Genomic DNA, 24,817 nt, shown 5'->3' with positions numbered 1-24,817 from the left:
GTTACAAAAAACTCGTATCTTTTTTCTTTTACTATTAACTACCCTTAGACTCAAAATAAAAAGAAAAAAACTTTATTAATCGATACTATCCGTAAAAAAAGAAAACTTTTCAGTATCTCATTATACCTTGGAATAAGGATATTATTAAGTTTTATTGTTCCCCTTTAAAATCCACCCGGAGTCAGATAGGAGGTATTGCTTGCTTGCAGTCGATATAAAGAAAGCTGGTATCAGGTGCTTATTGGTGGCGGTCCATTCTGCTAACAGTTACATAAAACAAGCAAAGTGTAAAAAGTTAAAACAAAGTAAAAAAGGTAAAGCAGAGTGGCAAATGTATCTGATACCAGAATGTACCACCGCCGATAAATGCTGATGGATCGGCCCTGGTGTAACTTTGTTGCTGTATACGGCGTTAGATATGGCCAAGGGCGTTAAAGATTATTGAGCATTGTCCTCATAATAAAATCTCTATTTCAATAAATGATAAGAGAATGACGGACTAAAAGTTCACGGCACAGTAAATAGATGGCGCTGCTTACATGTTTTTTCCCGAAGAATATATCTGTATATCTGTAAGAAATGTACAAATGTTATCTATACATATAATAAAATGATAGGAAAGTCAAAACTGTACATTGAATATTTTTTTTTAAGAATACTTGGGGGGTGATCCATAATCGATTCTGAACCCAAATATGTAGTTTTTAGAATTTTTGTCTGTATGTCTGTTTGTCTGTATGTTTGTCCCGGATAAACTCAAAAAGTACTGCATGGATTTAAATCAAATTTTGCATGACTATTACCAGGGGACCGGTTCAACACATAGGCTATATATTATCACGCTATCACTTACGGGGGTTGAGCAATGAATTATTAAATAAACGAAATTGAAAATTCTATATTGTTCACGCAGACGAAGTCGCGGGCAACAGCTAGTACAAAAATAAATCAATGTTTTTTCTTCTCTTGGAATAAACAATAAGGTTCTATTTTTCTAAATGTTTGGTGTTCCGCAGGGCTTTGAAGAATCAGCTGACGGAAGCGAGGTTAGCATCGAAACCGGGACCAGACCATGAGGTGAGTCTATACTTATGATGATCAATCAACATTTTTGTTGTATGTTTGTGTAAGTCAATTCTTGAGCAAAGGAACTTGTTTTCATGATAGGTGGCATTTCGCGGCATTTTAGGTATTTCAAGTTATTTACAAAACAAATGCTAAAGATTGAGAAAAGTGGTGACTCTTGTCCAGCAGTTGATGTTTTTCAGCTGACACGACGACGATTGAATAAACCAGAGGCCCGATTCTCGTTAAGTTAATAATGTCAAAATTGAATAGAAATTGAATCGCAATAGCAGTTTTAACCATATCGGGCATTCTGCTAATAATATAAGACCAATCGTATTCCAACGACATTCGATTAGTTTGCGTCTGCCATTTTGGTCTATACGGTAGTTTGCTCTACAATGATATTGCAATTGTAAATCATTGCAGACAAAATTATTCACTATTAAATGACAGAAAAGGATGAAAACGTTTATTTCAAACAAAAAATGCGGAATGCCACATACGCTTCAATCGTAATTGAGTCGTGATTGGATTTCAGTCTAATGTGAATTGTATGTCACTTAACCCGGCGGGAGTGTGGTGGGGTGTAGCATACCCCAGCATTGATTTACCTAGGTATATTTTTTTAACTGGTAACAACTAGATTTCGGGGCTTCGTGTAGCTGGAGGTAAGAGGTTGCAGTAGAGGATAGTGGCATGATCTCGGTGTTACGCCGGCTGGTGATTGAAGTGCAAGTGCGTAAACGTCCGTGGGGTAGGTCACACCCCGCCACATAGTTCGCGTATTGTTTTCGTATTTTTTATATGTATGTATTTTTACATGTATACTTATATTTTTTATACTTTTTGAATAAAAATGGCACTGGAGGCAGTTGAAAGACGTATAAGAAGCATTATTGATGAAGTTTTAGCCGAATCTTGAGATGAATCAAGTTCTACCGAAGAATTTGATCATTGCATTGAGCATGAGCTTGAATCATACACGCAAGCAGTGTGTGATGACTTTGAAGCGATTAGCAGCGAGTGGGAATCGGATGACGAGGATGTGCGGATTGTCCTCGGAAAAAAGATCGGAACAAAACATGTCTGTGCAAACTGCAAAAAATCACTGTGCCTAGAACATGCAATATTTTCTTGCAAAAATTGTGCTGGCGGCGAGGCCTCTTACTAAGATATTCCATTTGATTCCATAAGTTTTTTAAATTTTTAATTGAAAGAAGATCTAATTTTTTGTTAATTTAGAAGTTTTTATTTTGTTTTAATCATTATGGTTGATTTTATGAATATTTTAATAGAGCAAATAATTTTTTGTCACCAAAAAGTTCTCAAATTGTTCAACTGCTAAGTAAGTAACAAAAGTTTAAAAAATATGTATTTATTTGGTTATTTTTTTGTTATAGGGGTTCCCATTCATAATACTTAGTAATAATTTTGTACAATTTTGGAGAAATACTTAGTTAAAAGACGTTTTGTTCCGTGGGGTATGTTACACCCCACCACATACTCTATGTAATCTTTGCGCACCACACTCCCGCCGGGTTAAGTAAAATTAGGAGAATCGGGCCCCTGGTAATACTTTTTATACAAAAAAGTTCCCACGAAGTAGCACATATTAAAGTATGCAAAATTATGCACAGAAAGCCGTATCATGGGCGGAAGAAATTAATCACTGGCATGCAAATTGCATACCGGACTAGTTTAGTATACACTGGAATAGTTCTACACCTACTGTCTGGTCGATCCCAATAATGTATCTATCTGTGGATTTACTTGCTATCAAATTCAAAATTTAATATTAAATTGTATCTCTAGTTAGAATTCTATCACCAGTTGGAATTCTATCACCAATTGGAATTCTATCTACAGTTTGAATTCGCCAATTGGAATTGGATCTCTAGTTTAGAATTGTACCATTAGCCACTATACAAGTAATGTGTAACCTATCCTATCTCTGGTAACAGGGTCCCCCCTTTATGGCAGAACTTTTTATGGCATAATCTTATTTTGCATACCAACAGTTGGCATAACCTTCATTTCGCAGAAAATCGTGTGGCATACACTCATTTCGCATAATTTAAAAACGCATAATTTTGGCAAGCAGAATCATCTTTAGGCATAAATTTCATATTCATAATACTTAAATAGTAGAAACATCATTTAGCAGAAAGTTGTCAGTCAGAATTTCAAGCATGCAGAATGCAAGCAGGCATGCAGTATGGAAGTAAGCATGCAACATGGAGCAAGCATGGCTTCTGTCACGGCTCCGGCGCTGCGGGGCTCCGGCGGTACCATGCGAGCTTATCGTCGCAGATGGTTTTCACGCTCACCACCGCAGCTTCGGCTTACTGGCCGGCGAGCCGGCCAGCCTCAGCCGCGTCGGCAAGCGTTAAAACTACCTGCGCCTCAGCTCGCAGGCCGCCTCGCCCCTCCGCGCCTACGCGGTTTTGAATTGCACTCTAGGGGTAGGGCAGACAAGACTACGTGGTGTCGGTTTTGCAGCGATTCGTTTTCGTTACTAGCTTCAATTTTTAATACAATGTTTTTAATTGAAGGTTATAAATGACAATTTGCTAAATAAATTGAATCTAAATTAAATTCTTCCATCTTCATAGTACGCCAAATGAGATTATACCAAATAATAGTTTCTCAAAATATACATTATGCGAAACGAAATAATGCGAAACTCTAACTATGCCAAAAGCAATTATGCGAAATAAAATTCTGCCATCTTAAAAGTATGCAACTGTAAATTCGGGCATATAAATATTCGGTGAAACAATAATTATGCTAAATATTTTTTATGCCTTAAAAACATTCGTTGAAAAAAAATTATGCCAAGTGTGTTATGCCAAATAAAATTCGGCCAAATAAAATTCTGCCAGATAGAAGGAACCCCTGGTAACAAAATAACAGATAGATCGAATATTGGGAACGACACACGATTAAAGTGGTACGATATGATGTCACGGCGTCTTGGCATTTATCGGGTTATTTGCATAATGCTTTTATTATTTTATTTTATTCTTAATTAAATTTATAATATTATTCTGGTAGTTGATTAGGAATGCTATGCTGATGTGGGCTTGAAAAAGTTACGCAAATGACCAAAACAGGAGTGGATCTATTTTGAGGGATCACTGAATTGGCTATGATCAAGGACACATCGGCATAATAACACCATAATATACGATATTACATGCTGATGATGAGTCAGAAGCCAGTAAGTCTGACACCAGTCTAACCAAGGGGTATTGGGTTGCCCGGGTAACTGGGTTGAGGAGGTCAGAAAGGCAGTCGCTTCTTGTAAAGCACTGGTACCCAGCTGAATCCGGTTAGACTGGAAGCCGACCCCTACATAGTTGGGAAAAAGGCTCGGAGGATGATGACGCTAAAATGATCGAACCTGGCCACTATAGAGACAGAAAAGTTTATCATTTATTTTTAAAATATACATTTCTTTTTTTACATGTGCGTTCGAATTTTAAACTGTTGGTTAGTTATAAATAAAGAAGTGGAATTGAGTTATAAAAACTAATTTAGTAGTCCAGTATACGCGTCACCATCATGATAATGGTGCTATGACCTCACTACGTTACTCCAGCAATCTGTGATTGATTGCAGCGACGCTACAGTTTTTATCCAAATGGACATCGTTATGAACGCTGGCTAATACTATTGTTAATTTAATATTTAGATTTGGTTATGTGGTTTTAGAGGAAATTGTAAAAATAACACAAACCTGTTTATTAATCATTTATTTTTTAACGTATTAGAAATAATTATTCTATTGATGGTGCATAAGTTAGAGGATCGCAAGTGGAGCAAAAGTTTGCTTTGATAGATTTGTTTAGTACGGTAGACTGCACATCAGTGGTAACTGTCATGCACCTTAACTCAATAGTATATAATAAGTACGATTTTCTTTAAAACTGTTATCACTGACCTGAAGTTGACTATACAGTCCATCAAAAGGTCTACAACCGTAAGAGGGAAATATATTTGGACGCACTAAAAAAACCTAGGTCAATATCCCCATGCGTGGAAAGTAGAAAAAAGAATCCTAGTGATATCAGATGATCTTTTGTCAAAACTAATAGACCACTTTCTTAGCTGACTGTACAATACAAAAATGTCACCAATGAGGCTCTTATATTTTTTTCACATATTTCGGTTTATGCAATGTGATTTACTATCCATATCAATTTTTTTTAATAATATTTATAGGGTGCCAAAAATCCATATGTTCTTCAATATGTCGTGTGTGTCAGTTAAAAGAGTATTAATTACACATTAATTTATTATGATAACATTGTTTGTTGATTACAGTTTTGTCCTGATTTTTCCGATAAGAGATGTATTTTTAGCCCTTGTCTGTTTTCTTGAGAATAAAGCACCTACCTACAGGTGCATAGTTTTTTGCAGGCATACAGTTTTCTGCAATGAAAACAATGATTAAATCAATTTTTATCATATGATTGTCCATATGCTACCACTTCAGGCGGTCATCGAGGTGGTTACTCTCTACTCATAACAAGCAATAATATATTTTTAGGTTCTATAATTATTCGCGTTAAGAATAAAAATAAATTTTATTGCATTCGTTCCACGATTCAGCAGTTTCATCTCCTTGAAGTTATTTTTCAATGTTATGGTAATAGTGACCAAAGTCATGCAAAAATAGTGTTTAAAACATTATTGGTCCATTAACACAATCTTGCATCCTTCAAACACACTCCTGGTTGAGCAAAACTCCTTTCATCATAATATATCAACGCTACAAGGGTAGTTAGAAAACGAACAATAAACAAACAAGTGCTAAAGAATAAATTATGCAAATAAACGACAGATAACAAGAAGTAATAAACTTGTAATAGCAGTATCAATATCAATGATAGCAATCTATGTTAACAGTTTCCAACAACTTTCCCAAGTTTTTATTCAAGTGAAAATTACTTAGCGATATATCCACGTTGCACTATACACAATGTTTTATTGGCGTGCCTATACTCTATCCACGGAAGCAAGAGCTAAAAGGTAAACAAAGAATGACAGTTTTTCAAGATGGCGGTATAACCCGACCGATGACAAAACGTCACATTTTTGTGTAAAATGTTCGCAGTATCTGTGATTTTGTCATCGGTCGGGTTATACCGCCATCTTGAAAAACTGTCATTCTTTGTTTACCTTTTAGCTCTTGCTTCCGTGGATAGAGTATAGTACAGAATTATTTTCTACCCAACCTCACTTCGGGCGCGGACGCCAAACGCAACGGACGTGCGTTCGTCTACATTTCATTTTGTTATTTATTTACTTTCGCGTTACGTTGACTTCGGCCGCTATTTCTGTGCTTTTATCTCTAGCCTTGATATAAATTTAGTTTCCATTAAGTTCAGTGATGTTTGTATTGTGTTGAAGTGATATTATAGTAAAGAATATGAAGTTTAAAATTTTCAAGAAGATACAACGTCAGGTATGTTGTTGAGTCAGCGTTGTTACAGTTTGATTTGTGTTTACACGAGAGATTGCATGGTTCATTACTTATAAATAGGTCTGCTTCATGTTAGGTCACTTTGACTTTGTTTTATGTGAACGTGGACTATTTGACCAGGTGTTTCTCAAAAGTTTTAATTTACCACTGTTATCAGTAATCAGCTTCGGCGTTTCTGAAACCATTATTGCCATCTGCATTTGTTTGCGTTTTTATTTGGCTTATTTTTAATTTTACCTTCAAATGTTTTTCCTATGTTTCTGTTATGATTTTGGATTCTTAAAGTGCGGTCCATTTACATTCCCAAATATCCATTGAGTTCCTTAGAATTAAGTTTTAAACATTCACTTACATGAAACAAACTAAAGTATTCAAATAACATACATTCATTTTATCAAGTACATAATCAAATAGTTATAGACCACATTTCTAGCAGTTTAAGGTAAATGTTTGACCCTTGGCCCTTATGGTATTTGGTGCAAGGCAAAACTTAACTACCTACCAAATTAACGCCATCAAACTACCAAGGGCAGACTTTCTTTCGAGCCTAGTTTATTATTTACAAAAGAAAGTAATTCCAAACTCATTTCTTTCTGAGCTATAAAAAGTGCGTTGTGTTTTCTTGCAATAGTTGAACTTATCGATAACACGCTTGTGTGAAAGATTAATCAATGGCAATCTTGATTTCAAATAGGATTTTTCTTGATCAATATTGTGAGTTCTTTATTTATTTATCAAGAAAGAGTTTGCAATACCACAAGAAGTAAAATAAAAATTATTTTTGGTAAAGCAGAGGTCACACTATCATACAGCCGAAATGTCAAACCTTCTTTAATTTGAAAATACATTTCATTCATAAATATACAACCTGCATAGTGTGTCTATACATAAGGCGAAGGCTGCATGTTCCAGCCAGCAGCCGGTTTCAGATCCGTCGCCCATCTAGTTCGCACACACTGACCTACAAACAATACTGGTATCTCTTCCACTATCATGTATCAACTATATTTTAGTGAATATTTAGATAGAAAACGCATTTGTAGACTGCATCTTCATAGCAAATAATATTTCATCTAAAATATGCTATGGAACGGTCTTAAAATCTGGGAGCTTACATCAATGCAAAGAAAAAATAATTTGAGAAATTATCGACAAACCGTCATAAAGCTGAATAATGACCATGGTTTTATAGAGTGGACTGAATGTTCCATGATGGAAAATATGACTTATTGGAACAAGATAAGTAGTTTGATTCTATTGTCATAGGCTCGGCTAATAAAACTTGTCAGTCTTGTTATGACATATATAAATGCATTAGCCTATTTTGATAATTATTTATTTATTAGAATTGATAAACTGTTTACAGTCTAGCTAGAAGGATCGAAGGGTAAAGTTTAGAATTCCGATCGCCACAATATGTTATCACGACATAATATATAAGGGGTATAGATAATTTAGGCCTATTTATAATTTCACGCTGATAGCATTAATTAAACTCTTTTCATGATGTGGTATATGAATGGGGGTATCACGCCATTGAAAACCTGGATTGCTCAGGGATTCAAATGGCTACGCAACTACGCAGTCCCTTTCTTTTCTTTCGTTCTTATGACTAATTCCTGTTTAGTAATATGTAGATTACTCATAATATTTCTACTTAAAAAAAATACGATACACTTGTGTATTTCAATATGTATTACTAGTGCTACATTTAATATCGAACGGTCACTTTTAAAACCACTAAAACCGTAAAGAAACAACAAAAGAAAGTGAAAGGATTATGCGCAGTTTTATAACGTTTACTTCCTACGAGTATGTGTATTATATTTTTCGCTCATTACCTACTTGCGATGCAATTATGTAACATCGCGAATCGTCTGATATCGTTGTGAGAAATGGAACGTATTTAGCTTTAGATTATGTTTTATAACATACCTAATTATTTTCGGCCAGTCAAGTCGGTTATTAATATAGCTGATAATGTCACTTATGTAATTCAACAAGTCTTGGAGAAAAAGAGGCCAGTGAAGCGCAATTTGACAATTTAGACCATGTCTTGCGTAATTTAAAACCTTTTTTACACCGTATTTGGGCCGTTGCTTGCTTGCATATTTTGGGACAGTGGACAAAAAAGATTGAGGAAAATGCCATTGGAAAGTGCTTATGTAAATTGCAGTAAAGAAAAAAAAGGTTTTATTGACACCGTAAAAGGTGTTACATTTTTGTCATTCATTGGATTGTAGCAAGAGTGACTGCAATGTATCATCCTCCATCCTCCGAGCCTTTTTCCCAATCATGTTGGGGTCGGCTTCCAGTCTAACCGGATTCAGCTGAGTACCAGTGCTTTACAAGAAGCGACTGCCTATCTGACCTCCTCAACCCAGTTACCCGGGCAACCCGATACCCCTTGGTTAGACTGGTGTCAGACTTACTGGCTTCTGACTACCCGTAACGACTGCCAAGGATGTTCAATGACAGCCGGGACCTACAGTTTAACGTGCCATCCGAAACACAGCCAATGGTGTCTAAGATATACTTAGAAAGTACATACAGACTTAGAAAAGTTGCATTGGTACTTGCCTGACCTGGGATCGAACCCGCGCCCTCATACTTGAGAGATTGGTCCTTTACCCACTAGGCCACCACGACTGACTGCAATATAATGAGTATATTAATAAATATTGCAGATTTATTTGTATTGTGATATCTTGAAACTATCAACTATATTCATTGATGAATGCAATTTTCTTCTCCGTAGTTTATTCTTGAAATGTGCAACGGAATATCATTGTATGTATAGTTCTACTCGTCAGAAAACACTGACAGTACTATGTACATTTACTGCAATTCTCACTCATAAAACATCAAACAATAGCAATTACAGATTTACGGCATTCAACATTTATCAAGTAAACGTGAACGGCAAATATTAACTGCAATATAACGATACTATGAATAGCGTAAAGTTGACTTTTCTTTTACAAATAACATTGTAGGACGATGACATTGATTTCTGAATAAGTATAGAACACATAGTATTATTGTCATCAGCAATCCGTCCTCAGGTAAACGTGATTGGACTGCGGTTAACGCACAGAACATCAGATATTATGTTTCTCCAAAAGTGTACGTAGCTAGAGGAATAATGATTAAATTGATGTAGTGCTGTCAGGTTTCGTTATGTCATAATTTGCAAGGTAATGACTGGACTGCATTCTGGTAAAGAGGTGAACCGAGTTGTCGTTTTGAAGCACTGCTGATCAAATTATGCAATTTTTGGACAATTTGGGGTTAAGAGTCAAATGTTCGGAATTATTTGAGTTCAAAAGACTATGGTAGCTTTAAAATTCACTCCTTAAAAAGTAAATATTCATGACTCAAAGTCCCACAAATACAACGGTATGGGGTGATCTGGTGATTAATGTTACTTAGTATATTTTTATTTACCTCTCTGGCTGTTTTTCCGGATGATTAATACCAGACGGGTTTTCATAATCAGTAGTGTGATAATGAAACGATGCACACAACAAATGACTCATTAAAATACTTTGAAAACCTGAGTCGATATTCTTGATCACGTACGATGAAAATCTTCTGAAATATTTCCGTGAAACCTCACTGAAAATTGTTTTTAACGCTAAATGAGTTTAAAACATAATGCTGTCTCATTCATACTTCAAAATTAGTTTGTGACAGACCGAATGTTTCACAAAACTTTCGTATCTACGACACTTCGCAAACATACGCAAAACTTATTTTACCTACCTATATTAAAAATGTGTCACATTCTTCATTCAGTTCACCCGTCTGGAATTCCAAAAGATAAGTGAATCCAGGCGAGCCGAGCTAGCTAATCGCGACTGCAACTGGTGTAATCCGCCTGTCTCAATCTTGAGAGCTCTCATGTGACATAAGCATATCTTAAACTAGCTTAGACATAATACTGTAGATTAACTAGGGTTTTGTGAAACTGCTGAATCCATATAAAAAAATTAAGTGGCATTATTTTGCAAAGACTTTGGAAGCCAAAGAATTTTATTTTGCAGTGTCTTTGATTGCACACGTTTAGGGATTTTAATTAACGAATGATGTAGTTTTTTTAATGGTAGCTAGTTTTTTGAAGTAGTTTTTTAATGGTAGGTATGTCACGGTATAATTTAGGATATTTCACGAAGACTTTCTATTTAAATGGTTTTTGTAATAGTGTATAAGCAAATGAGGAAAAAATCGAAACAAAAACTGCTTGTGGCTTTTGTGTTTCAACATACATAATTATTTTAACTTTTTTCCTGTGCATTTGAAAACAGTCTAACTATTCATACCATGCAACAACAACCGTTATCATCATACGAATGTTTTACCTACACTTGAAAGTGACAGCCCTAGGTCTACCCAGCTGGCACGGCGCCTAGGTCAAACTTAGGCTCTACTAACTCGTTATAGGACAATGGACCATTGACAATATGCCAAGTGCACTTAAACCTCATCTGTTTTATATGCAACGGGAATAATCAATAGACAATGCAGTGCTGCATGCATATTTTTATTTCATTCACGTTAGATTGTCATCTTTTTTGTTGCCAGCACGAAGAGATTTTGAATTTCGAATCCAAGTTTGCATGGTACGTTTTTATTGAGATAGAATTTTACTGCTTTTGGAAGAAAGTCATTATTTGCATAGATCTTAAAGATAGATAGATCGTTTAAATAATCTTCCATCATTATGTTTGTTCCAAAATTCGCGAAGTAAGAGGAGTATGCTTGTCAGAACTGAAGTCAGAAGACCGATCGTACCTATGGTTATAATTCAGTCAGAAAACCCCCATTACTAATACTAACCGCTTTGATTGGCCTATATTGATCAACATTTATTATTATTGCATACTACAAAGGTTATTAAGTTCAGTGCATGAACATGGGGGTGGGGTGAGGTCATTAACCCCACCACTTGTCATTGATCGGGCGGCGTTTAGCTTTTATGTTATTACGGTAAGTAGTTTTGGTATGCTAGACTAAGCTTGAGTTAAGCTGGTATTAGTCTAATTAGCTAGGTTTGTTAAGTTGTCCTAAACAGAAATAGGAGGCGTAAATGCCTTTTATTTGTAGAAGTATTCTACAGTTCACACTATTTCAAAATTGTTTTATTATATGTTTTGTACCCAGTTACACACAGAACACAGACAAGAAGGAAAATAGAACAAGCTTAAGCTTAGCTTATTATAGCTTATCAAAATAAGTAGTAACTTTGACACCCAAGCTACTCAATTTGATAAAGACGTTACTTCCTATCAGCGCATGCGATCGTAAATTAAAAAAAGAAAATGGCGCCCTAATGGCTTTGTAATTAAATATGAATGTGCTATGAATAGTTTAGATACCGTTCACGGTAACATTTGCCCATTAGGCATTTGTCAGTGGCCGTAATCGTATCGAAAAATTGAACTTTTTGATTCAACACAATTACGGGTCATTTGTAGCGCGTGCAAAATATTTATGATGATAGGATTTTTATGTTTGGTGCAAATTGGAGTAAAGATTTTAGATGAACTTACTGCGTTATTGTGTTAACGTGGAAACACGAAATAAACGGATAAGTATTATAACAGCCTAATGGTATCTACTTAATGGTATCTATTTTTAAAGGCAAATATTTTGAAATACAAACCTACATATTTTTATAACGTCAATTTATCCATGTCAGAAATAACCTCTGATTCGAGTTATTTTTGGCTTCATATTTTGATTTCATTAATGACAATTTCGATACATGACATGACCTAAAATTGGACGTGTTTTACGTCGTTGGTCATATGACGTTCCTCACTACGTCATCGTACCATATGGCTCACTGTTCGAATATCTGATCACCTTGCATCAATTTATATCTACTTTTGTCATGTAATTGAATTTACGAGCTAATCGCCAAAATCCAGAACATGGTGTATTTAGTGTACCAAAATTCGCCTAAATCCACTTAGCTGTTTTTGCGTGAAAGAGTAATTAAAATGTATGTATGGTTTCAGACTTGTAGGATTAGTAGGATATTTTCTACTATAATCCCCTAAGTATAGGTTTGTATGAAGAAAACGGTGCTCACACGCGATGACTTTCCATTGCAAATGATTATAAGGCAATGACCGACCTGCATTTTAATCAGATTAAATAATATTCCGACTTGGCTGGTACTACAAGTGAATCACATATGTTTGTCATAACCAATAATGATGTATTTAAAAATAAAAATGATTAGCGATGCCCTACAAAAATGTTACTCATAGAAAAGTACGAGGTGACTCAGGCACCTGTTGAATTTAATGGCCCTATTGATAATCCTTTTAAAGATTTTTTAAGTTATAAATAAATGTATGCGTCATTGTTGCAAGTTGATAATGCTTTAATCAGTTTAGTAGAATCATTCCAATCCTGTATTACGTAGATAAAGACAAAAAAAAAAAACGTATCAAGAACGCCCCCTATTAGATATTTTGCGTTACCATTAGCAAATGTTAAACGCACTACGAATGAGTTCATCAGACCATGACCTTGCTACTCAATAGATAACATTTTATATCCAGCGTTGTTTCACCCACGAAATCCTCTAAAATCGTTTCCGATCGAGTGTAAACCGATTAGTCGAAGGTTATTGAACAATGCCTATCGATTTGGGAACCTTAGTCTTTCGTGGTAAAGTTAATTTATAACGATTGCCTTTCAAAATTTTTGATGTCTTGGCATTTAACTGATTGGTGATAGTAGATTTGTTTGTACTTCGGTAATGATCGTTTCAGGACGACAGTTATTCCCACGCGAGTTTTGAATGTCAGCTCTTGGGTTTTGTTGTTATTTTGCAGCTGTCAATTTTTTTTCTTGCTAGATTTTTTTGAACTTTCAAAAGTTTAAAAAAAAGTTTTTTTTTATTGAGAGTTCTTTAGTGTTTTGGTGGTCACCGTTCAATATTTTCTTCTTTACCGGTTTAAACACTCAACAAGTGATGTGTTTAATTTGGTTTCCAAATCACAATACAAATCACAATTTATGTGAAGGTACAGATTCCCTTTTTATAACAACCTAAAAAGGATTTTGGACCTTATCATATAATGTAGTTGTCCCTAAGGCAAAACTTTAAAACTGCATTGTAACATCGTGTATGAACATTTGCTATTATGAAAAATTTGCTCATAGCCTCTTTTTAGGGTTCCGTAGCCAAAATGGCAAAAACGGAACCCTTATAGTTTCGTCATGTCCGTCTGTCCGTCTGTCCGTCTGTCCGTCTGTCACAGCCGATTTACTCGGAAACTATAAGTACTACAGTGATGAAATTTGATGGGAATATGTGTTGTATGAACCGCTACAAAAATATGACACTAAATAGTAAAAAAAAGAATTGGGGGTGGGGCCCCCCATACATGTAACTGAGGGATGAAATTTTTTTTTTCGATGTACATACCCGTGTGGGGTATCAATGGAAAGGTCTTTTAAAATGATATAAAGTTTTCTAAAAAACATTTTTCTTAAAGTGAACGGTTTTTGAGATATCAGCTCTCAAAGTCGTAAAAAGTATGTCCCCCCCCCCCTCTATTTTTATAACTACGGGGTATAAAATTATAAAAAAAATAGAGGTGATGCATGCTAATTAACTCTTTCAACGATTTTTGGTTTGATCAAAGTATCTCTTATAGTTTTTGAGATAGGTTGATTTAACTGTAATTTACGGAACCCTTCGTGCACGAGTCCGACTCGCACTTGGCCGGTTTTTTTTCTTTGCCATTATTAATTCGCGTTTGAGTTGATTGTGTAACACCGTAATTAATACCTTCCACAACATAACATTCACGTACGCATAACGTTTAGTATGAATATATAACACCCAATCAAAGCCTCCATCACTGTCGGGCCGCGTTATAATTGATGAGAACCACTTTCATTTATGTGTTCAAGTATAATTAATTGACGTCCGATATTCTCGTAAAAGGCTTCCACTTCGTGGAAAGTTCCCTTACCACTCTATCTATCATTATTTCGAGTTTCTATAGCAACAAATAATATTCTTCTATCGTCAGAAATATCTTCGGTATGTGGGTTCAAAAATCTTGATCCTCCAAATTCGCAACTGAATTCGCATAATTTGGAAGCTAATTATTACTACATACGTTATTGATTATGATAATTAGTTCTTCCATAATAGTCTGTGCTGCCACAAGATTCTTATTTCTTTTCCTTCCGTATTTAAGGAGGCCTGTTGATTGATATTATCGGGAAAACGATGAAATAAAATATTTATTACAGGCAGACTTATAAGGTATTCGTTGTTGACAATAGTGGTGAATCAGTATCAACAAATACTCATTTCATTGTTATTTTATTGTCAGTAACTTGTTCAGCATTATTTATAAGTTCAGCGTCTGTGTTTTTAGCCTCAACTTTATGATGTGAACCATTTAAATTGTATCTACTGACCTTTCTGATGTCATCATTGGTCTCTAGCGTAAAACCGGCAAATATCATGGTGTCTATAAAAAGGAACATTTTGTTCCCCTCATCATTACGTCTGATGGTGTGACGTCATCCACCTCGGTTGCCGTAACAAGCTTGCTGACCGCTACTTGGGATTGTGTGTCGTCATGGACTAGAGTAGATCAAGGTACATTTGGGCCTGTAAAGGTTTTGTATGATGGACTCAATCCTATGGAAATGTGTTGCTATGGATGGGTTTTATTTTAATGTCTTCTGGTCCTGTTTACAATGTACCTATTTGGGAATAGTTTTTAAGTTACTTTATCGATGATGTGGAATTTTACATTGTAATTATTTCAGTCACGAATGTTCTACGCATGGTACTGTCCTTCTGATATTTGGAAGTTCTAGACCTATTAATGTAATATTTGAAGGTAACTTTGAAATAATAGGATAGTGGGTCATATTTAGACCATTAAGAATTGGTAAATCAATTAGTTTAATGAAACAAAATAGGTCGTGAAATTGTATCTTTTAATCACTATGACATTACCATCTGCTTTGTCTCACATTATGACTCGCTAGTTTAATACGAGGACTGTTCTTGAAGGAAGTAATTTTTCTCATATAATATTTATGTAATAATTTATTAAAAAGAGGCGACAATCCAGGTGTTAAATGTAAGAAAACTTCTTTACAATTTCTGTCGCTTTTCCGACATGTAGGTAAACTGTATGCATTTCGAGATAAGAATGCAAATGATTTGCACTGTTTACCCACCTGCTTTATCGCTAAAAACAAACCGCGTAACACGAAAACAAAAATGTTCGGTATTACCTGTTTTCATAACACAAGTATTTAGTGTATCGTTAACGACTCAGTATGTTGTACGTCAGATACTCCTTTGATGTGCTAATACCCTGGTATCCCGAAACAAAGAACTATTGTGAGTTCGTGAGTATTCTACGTCCGTCTGTATAAAATACGTTAACCTTGGCTTATGTGTTAGGTTGCAAAGCAATATAAATCGGATGACTGGATGTGACGCACAAATAAGTGGTAAAATATTCGATTCTGTTCATATTTTAAGCAGATTAGATAAGGAATTGAAAGTAGGATGTCTGGCTTTTTTTTCTGAAATTAATAATTAAAGGTCAAGGTGTCAATTTGGAATTATTTTTAAGTTGTGAAGTGGTGAAAAATAATTTCGTTGATGGCATCAACTACTATTCAGCTGTAGTTCAGTCCTTCATAAACTACACAAAATAACTAACTATCATCTTGTCTGTATTGTCTCTTCATCAGTGAGATCGCAAAACTTTCTTTTAGAAATGCGATAGATTCCCGCGGGTCATATAGAAATATGCAAAATTGATGCGAACATCGCGTGTCCCTCAAATAAATATTACGCTTATAAAATAAGTGCTCTGAATCACGAATTCGAACTGCCATTAAAAAATTTGAACATTAAATTAGCCATTGCGAAAATATCGTTTTTAGTATTTGTATGTCTGGAATATTTCTGTTTGAAAAGTTCCAATTGCTTTCTTTTGTAGGTATTCATCATTCGTGATGTATCTAATCAAAGGTGTGTTTTTCGATGATTCTTGATGTCTAATATTTTCGTTTCATGTTCTCCTTACACAGATGTTTTACTATTTATCTCATATCTAGTGAACTAACAATACCGATAGCTATCAGTGAAGTAATATTCATACATAGTTCTAATATCAATTTCAAAAGGAAATGCCGTTTCCGTTCAGATATGTTTACAAACGAACTTCATCTTTCAAACAACCAACGTTATATTTCAAACATTTTACAAGATTTGGCTAAATCAAACCGTATTGCCGGAATAGCGTCCCAGAATAGACATGAAACCATCTATTTATGTATAGCGTTTCTATGGGGAGTGCCCTAGTGACGTCACAACCGTCATGGCGCCATAACGGGGTGCGCCTTTGCTACCCTTCAGCGGGAATTCCAAACATCCCGTCGTAACGTATGGCTGTACCTATGGTATTCCACCCATTTTATACTGAAACGAACACGCGATGAAATGCGTTACCCAAATTAGTTTAATTGACTCTGTACGTAGCTTTGTTTCAAATAAATTAAGCCCTGAAACTCGACAAGTATGAATTATTGTAATTGAGTGTACATTTTTTTATGTAGTTTTTTTTTTGTAATTATTCTCTTATTCCAATATGAGTCTTAAGTCGTAGCCCTAAGGTTTATAGTTCACAATCAACCATCTTATAATGTCTTCGCTGTCATTCTAGTTATCAGAACACCATAAAGTAAATGTTTTCATTTACATAAGGTTTTTCAGTAAATAATAAGTACTAACAACTGAGAATAAAGATAAACCCGTCACAAATTACTGGGTTTTACATCTGTTGTCGTCTCTGTAAACTAATTATATCGTAATATATTAGAATCATATAATACGTAGTGTTTGTCGTCTGGTGTTTTGTTACCGCTAGTTCTTCGAAATGTATTCGAGAAATCAATATTGCAAGTTCTAGAAACTATTCATAGATACACCTGTCAAACTACAAGCATGACAAAGACAAGGACTCGAAAATCTTGCGAAAGGTGTAGGAAAACAATCTATTATTATTGTTAACTAATACTCATCATTGTAAACTCCTTTTCCTGCCCCGAAATTGTCTTGCCGATGATATTTCGTCTCCATTCTTTCATTAATGTGTCGTTTCCCACCACGCGATAAAAAGGGGCGCGAACTAATAGCTCAATAACATAAAACAAAAGATACATAGCCCCCTAATTAACCCTTCGCTAACCCAGACTCTAATCGAGGTCACAAGAGGTACCAGACGGCCTATTGTTCTTATTTGGGGCGTAAAGCAAACTTAACCTATAAAGGTACACTATAGGCGAATTAGGCAATCAGGGCAAATTGTTCCTTAAATTGTAGACATTGGAAAGGGGACGTTCCTCATTTTTTGGAAGTAGATTAAAAAAATCTTCGGAATCTCATACCCAATCAGCTGACTTCGGATGAAATCATCGAATCACCTCTCCCGCTATGGGTTAGCGGCGTGAGGGAGTGTCAAACTCTTACTGACTTAAACGTATCATGTTCCTTCTTAGGCCTTTTATGCAACTCTTTCGAACAATCCCGCAGTCCTGACTTCGGATCTTAAAAAAGATGTTGGCCGTATCTACTCCACAGTGTCAGGGGATTCGCAAAACAGGTGGCGAAATGGTCCCCACTTCACAATTTATGAGTTATACTGCTGTTTAAAAGCTTTACCTAGTGAAGATAAAGTGTAGCTTAGGAGCAGGTGTTTATTGTACATTCGGGGAATATGCTTGGTAAAGTTAAGGTAAAATTCTACCCAAGAGGTACATAAAGCTAATTGTGGAGGTTGACAAAGTTTGGCGGTAAACATACATGGATGAATATTATAATAATATAAGCGAGATTTTGAATAGATAGAGCTGCATCATGCGGGTCTGATGTCCGTAATATCCCAACAAACAAAAAATCCTCTCATAGTGGCTAAAAATGCCAAAAATAAATTTCTTATAAGAGCCGTATTAACGCTAATAAGGGTGCGTTTGGGCACAAATTACAAGAACAATAACCTCAAACCCCCCTTATATTTGCTTTATTGTCAGCTTATTTTTCTTATATATACTTTATTATAGCAAGCGATAAGGGAGTCAAACTAATAAAAGCTAAAGGATTTGCTCTTAAAAAGCCAACCAACCTTATACATGTTTTATAATGGCGAGCAACAAGGGGGTAAAACTTATAGCAGCAAGACAAATTCTATTTTAAAGCTATTCGCCTTAAAATCAGTGTTTGGATTCTGCAACAAGTGTTTTGTTGAGTGATTTTTCACAGTTTGGCAGCGTCAACGAATATTTTAAAGAAAACAAGAACCATGATTAATTTCATTTATTTTTCTTAGTGTACCTGAATCCGAGAGTATATTGTGCTTGTTTATTGAGAAAACTTTGTGGGAATTCAAACGTATGATAAAATGTGGTACAAAAAGTGTAATTATATCAACGCGCCCTTGAATTTGAGTAGTTTTGACGTAAAAATGGGAATAATTATTACGGCATGTTTTTTATAACGCTTTTACAAGGGTAATATCATTCTCACAACGTCTATTAGAAGTCTATAAGGTTATAAGCTCTGTAATGGCAACATTTATTCCATCTGCTATCGCCATTTTATCTACCGTTAGGGTTCCTTTCATCATTCCGTAGCTGTATTAATATTAGCTATATTACATTTTAGGTATTATCACAAATTGTTCACAATGGTCGTATTTACGGAGATTTCACTGTTCAAAACAAGAGATGGCCATGGAATTTGACACATTTTATCGTACGAAGAAAATGTTTTCATTGCAAATATCAGACTTTGTCAAACATACCTTCACACTAAACTTTGTGATTGGTCGTGAAAAAATAGAAGTTTTGCTACTATTCACCTTCTTGTTTTGTCAAAATTGTAAAGAGTATTTGATTTATGATCTTTATTGAAGATGAATGTGAAAATTGTAATCCATAATTTTATTACACATTTCTCAGTAGTAATAAAAAATTTCAATACCAAGCAATGGAAAATAATTATTACTAGGTAAATGTAAATAAATCGATATTTTAATAAATAGATTAATAAATAGATTGTAATATTTTTAATAGATCACTCAAAGCCATTGTGAAATATTATTTTTTACTGCCCAGTTTTTGACATCACCACCGATATCCATCGTATTCAACTCAAATTTAGTTGAAAATGTATGTCTTCTTCACTACCACTACCGTTATATTCTTCTTGATTGGTTTCCTGTACTTCATTGTCATCTTCCATATAATCATTGACGGAACCCTCAAGTGATTTGTTGGCATCGGGTTGTCATTTTGTAGTATTATTCTCGAAGCAGTAGAAGTGGTATAAGAATATTTTAATATGACCATCTAGAGAATAAGACCTTTTTAATGACTATGTAAGAGATTATGGATTGCGTTCATTCTTGTAAAGACCATATAAAATGCAGAATATTGTTTGTTGGGTAGACATCTTATGAAATTCTCCTATGAGTTTAAAAGTATCATAGTTAGCTTATGCATTACTATTATAAGAACAGTTAGCCAAATGAAAAGCTTTTATAAGGTTTTGAATATTATAAGGCTTAAAAGCATTGTAAATGCGCTTATGAGAATAACACATTTTCAATCCTTATTATAATCATGTAATTTGGACTTGTTATGGTTAACCCAACCAAATTATAAGAGTAAAGGTAATATTAGCCAAATCTTCTTATATTGTGCCATAATAAGGAACATTGACATAATGAAAGCGATTTTAAAGCAGCTATAAGAAATTAGACCTTAAACATATAATTTTATAAGAGTAGTTTGTTTGTTGGGATTACTAAGTGACCGAGAAAAGAGCGAACTCAGAATGAATCCGCAGGGACTCGATGCATTTAGAAAATCGCTTTCCTATTTCCTATATTATTTCTAAATGCATTGAACTCAGAGTTGATTCACATCGCTTTCATACGGTTTCGGGCTATAAATGCACATAATAAACGTTGTTCAGTTTTCCAATAAAACGAAATCATACTACAAAGAGAATATACTGTTACTGAAATACTTACAAGCGGTTATGTTTACGCGATGTTATTTTAGGTCCACGGGTTAAACCTCGGTTATTTCACGGCATTTATATCTGGACTGACTTCCATTTACTTGCGGTTGCATCATCATAAAACGTGGAGAACAGATGTTTATTGACGAATAATACGAGAGAAGGTTGTGTTATGGTTAACTATAGGATATCACCGAAAAATACTTCCATTGCAATTGCTTTCAAAAAGGCCGATTGGTTGATTTTCATGGTTTTGTCATTAGTATCCAAAAATCATCATCATCATCATCAGCCTATCGCAGTCCACTGCTGGACATAGGTCTCTCCAAGTGCACGCCACTGAGATCGATTTTCGGCTTCTCGCATCCAGCTCCTGCCAGCCGTTCATCCAAAAATATTTTTTACAAAATTGCAATATGCAATTGCTCAGTTCTTGCAAAGATTTGAAGTCGAAATCAGTCGAGTTTGAGTTTTATGAGTTACGTTGTAATATGTAATGATGATGTAATGTTATGTGAAATGACATTCATGCATCATTTCATGGTAGAGTACACCGTTACTTCGCTCTACTAGGTATTTAGTTTATGGTTGTGGTGTTATAGAATGCTAATACTAATGTTCTGTTACTAAATCGGCAGTGATACTGGCAATTTGGTCTAAATCGTCCATTCTTGGCAGTCGGGTACAAATAGTATGGTACAATCAATGAGTATGGTGTTCGCTACTGGATTTGCTTATATTTGTTAAAACCTAACACAGGTTTGTAGCAATTCTATGAAACAATCATTTGTCAATAACATTAACTGCACGACCACACATGAGTCTAGAAATGAAACCTTTGTCTGCTGAAAGGCCTATAAAAATCATAGATCAATATTTTGAATAGTTTTAAATTGGAGATTTTATCTGTATTCAGCCATGGATAATATTTGAATTGTCACCGTAAACGTCAATGGTAATATTATGTAAACAAACTTTGTATTATTATTTTGTGAATTATTTATAACGATTTTCATTGCTATTCTATTTTACAAAACACTTTTTTGTAGTCTTAATTTAAGTATTTAAGCTGCATTTTAAATATGCATATTAATCGCATTCAATCCAATATTATCGATGCGTGATTCCGAAACCAATAGCAGTATTTTATTTCTGATTAACGATTATAACAATTATACATACATTACTTAGATAAATTGGTTGCCCGCCTTATAATGGTCATCGTAAAACGTTGGCCTTAGCCGCTACATCGATTTTTCGGAATAAGCATACCAGTATGATTGCCTTGGTAACTACATAGTATGTGTGATCCGGCTTTGCAATTAATTAACTTATCAATACCATGTATAAAGGATTTTGTATCGGCTTTGCATAGTTATTGTAGAAGCTACGAAGTTTTATATGCGAATTATGAAGGTTCTTACGACCTTCTTGTAATACCATGTTTTTGGGGATTAATCAAAGTAATATATGAGTTTTCCATTGTAACAGTTATATTACAACTATTTTATAATAAAGACTTTTATAGAGGTCCTTACTTAGGACAGTTATTTACTGGGTGTGTTCGTAAACATCAGCTTAATAATAAGTATGTTTTTAAACTGAAACAGATAATACTTTTCCTGTTTCATAACACCGTCAGCCTTGGGCTTGACAGTCGTATCTGCCGTAACTAATAACTATGCGAGGCGAAGCGTCACGGAGCGCGCAATCAACCAAATTTCATTAACTAACGTGTCCTCTTGTCTGTCTGTCTGTTTGTGTGTATGTAGGTCGGAGCCACGCGGAATAATATTATCTAAAGCGATATATACCACTTACTATGTTTGTTCACCTTTGCGCTTGCTGCCTTTGTAAGAATGGCCTTTCCAGTGTAAGTAAATACATGTCTGTGTGTTTCTGTAACAATATGGTCTATATTTGGTCTTGAAATGTGGTGTGCTATTGTATAAAAAACGATTACTTTTATAGAAATATTCATCACTATGGCGTTTTAACGTAAACAGAGGTTACGGTTCAACATTTCTGAAATAGTAATAACATTCGACCACTCTCACTAATTAGAAAATGCACTAATGCATGCATTAGTTTGCTTGAGTTCAGCTCAGTTTGACTAATTTAATTCAGCCAAGTTACGGTTAGGAACTAATTGGACACTTAGCGTTCTAACATTCGAAAGAGAATAAGAAATGTTTACTATTACGTAGTGTAGGTACTTAGGAAGATACTATAAATTAGTGGCCACTTATGTATTGATCTTGTCCTCAAACGTTTTGCCGTGTCTTCCCCTCGAAACAGAAGTAGGGAGGAGTTTATTTGGACCCCAAAAAAATCGAACATTTATTTATCATTATTTAAACTTTGTAAGGAACAAATCAATACGCTTTGTGTTATTGTCACACACAACCATTTATGAGAGGACCAAACAACTAATAAATTAGTCTCCTTTTATAGGTACCAATTTCTTTCCTGATCATCCACCCAGGATGGTATTTCAAAAATTAACGTTATGTTCCTTTGTTCCCAGGAGGGTCCTCACTCGACATTACCGGACGACGAGTTCTACGATGCCGTGGAGACAGGCTTCGACAAGATGGAGGAAGAGCGGCGGTGTGCGCGCGTGGTGCCGCCCAGCGTGCACACGCGCGACCAGGTGGAACTGCCGCCGCCGGCCATTGATAACCGGCTCACCGTGCACTCGCTGTGGACTGAGGTAAGGAGACCAACATTATAGGATTATGCTCATAATATGTTTCATGGAGCAACATCCGTCGTGTTGGTGATGATTTGTAGAGATGTTGGTCTGTAAGAATTAGTCAAACTCAGAAAGCATTTATTCACTCTTTGAACGTCAAATGACCTCATAAACGCCCGCCCAAATGAGATGGGAAGAAGTAGCGCTACAAACTCAAAATTTGTCTGTCACCATCATCAATCTATTGTTAACAGAGAAGTTTTAAAACACAACGTCAAACGTATTTATAGCGAATTTGGGCCCACTGCATCACGGGCTACATTGGACTTAGAATTTCTGTAGACCTTTAAACATTTTGCGTGATGTAAACAATAAAAAGGAACCTGTCCGTTGTTTGAGCCTAAAATTATAGACACTAAAATGACTTGTAGCACCATTACGTAGATCAAGCCTTTCCTCTGTTCCACTTTCCCGTTGCCCCAAAAACTGAATGCCAACGATATTACGTGACACCAGGTATTTGTGATGGAAATAACGTAGTATTCATATTCTGGGTTAATGGTCCCTTAAGGACAGCACTTCGTTTATCTTTGTCTAAGGTGCATACCGTCTTAGAAATTTAACCAACTGGAAACGACAATGCCGTGCCCCTCCCCCTTTAGGTATAGGAGCATCGCTCATATTCGTGTGTGCTTTTGCACTACTACTACTATGCTTCTACTACTTTTATACTACTACTATGATATTTTCTGCGTAGTATGGTCTCCCTCGCGTAAATTGACAGCCTTTTTCGGATAGAGAATTGTGGCCAAGGCGGCTCCAGTTGTTTAAATGCTCCAAGCTACACATACATATAGTGACATAACACACGATTGGACAGAATTACAATTTACGCCGTCACCCATTGTAATGAAAGCGCGTTCTATTAGCGGGTCACTTGTAATGGACGACGCGATCGATCTTGCGATAACGACTGCAATGTATTGCATTAGGCTGTTCTCTTTTAATCAAAGGTTACGTCAAATGTTATTTTACCTAATATAAGTTGAAAAGTACTTGGTCATTTTAAATAGTACCTAATTAATTTGATGCATATTAGGCAAATGAGGTGACTAACACTCATTCCTTCTCTGTATGAGAAAAATTACACCTTGCAACAAAAATGGCTGGTGACGAAACTAAATGTGGCGCCTCAGCCACACAATGCTGAAATAGTAAAACTAATGTTCTGCCCTAAAATTCATCTTTCAGGGAAACAACTTGTCAATTCTGTAAATGCTGGTACAGATGTTAAAAATCTACTGTTATATTCCAGATCGACCGGATATCGACAGAACAGATCCAGGCGGCGTTTGAAGGCGTCGGCGGGGAGATCGGCTGGCAATTGTTCGCTGAAGAGGGAGACATGAGAATGTACAGGAGGTACGTAGAAGGTTATAGTTAGTATATTTTGAACCCCCTGATTATAAAA

At 35.4% G+C, this 24,817-nt stretch overlaps 1 protein-coding gene across 1 annotated transcript in view; it reads left to right on the top strand.

Moving 5' to 3' along the window:
• LOC124638589 (ceramide transfer protein) overlaps nucleotides 1–24,817 on the top strand; it is a 42,196-nt gene that overhangs the window by 8,657 nt on the left and 8,722 nt on the right. Inside the window, exons 6-8 of the mRNA XM_047175614.1 lie at nucleotides 1,017–1,077; nucleotides 23,179–23,364; nucleotides 24,662–24,768. Of these exons, the coding sequence (XP_047031570.1) occupies nucleotides 1,017–1,077; nucleotides 23,179–23,364; nucleotides 24,662–24,768 (354 nt within the window). The remainder of the gene's footprint in view (nucleotides 1–1,016; nucleotides 1,078–23,178; nucleotides 23,365–24,661; nucleotides 24,769–24,817) is intronic.

This window comes from Helicoverpa zea, chromosome 17, assembly GCF_022581195.2.
Source record: "Helicoverpa zea isolate HzStark_Cry1AcR chromosome 17, ilHelZeax1.1, whole genome shotgun sequence".
NCBI lineage: Eukaryota > Metazoa > Arthropoda > Insecta > Lepidoptera > Noctuidae > Helicoverpa > Helicoverpa zea.
The sequence above is the reverse complement of the archived record's forward strand: the minus strand, read 5'-3'. Positions and strand labels throughout refer to the sequence as shown.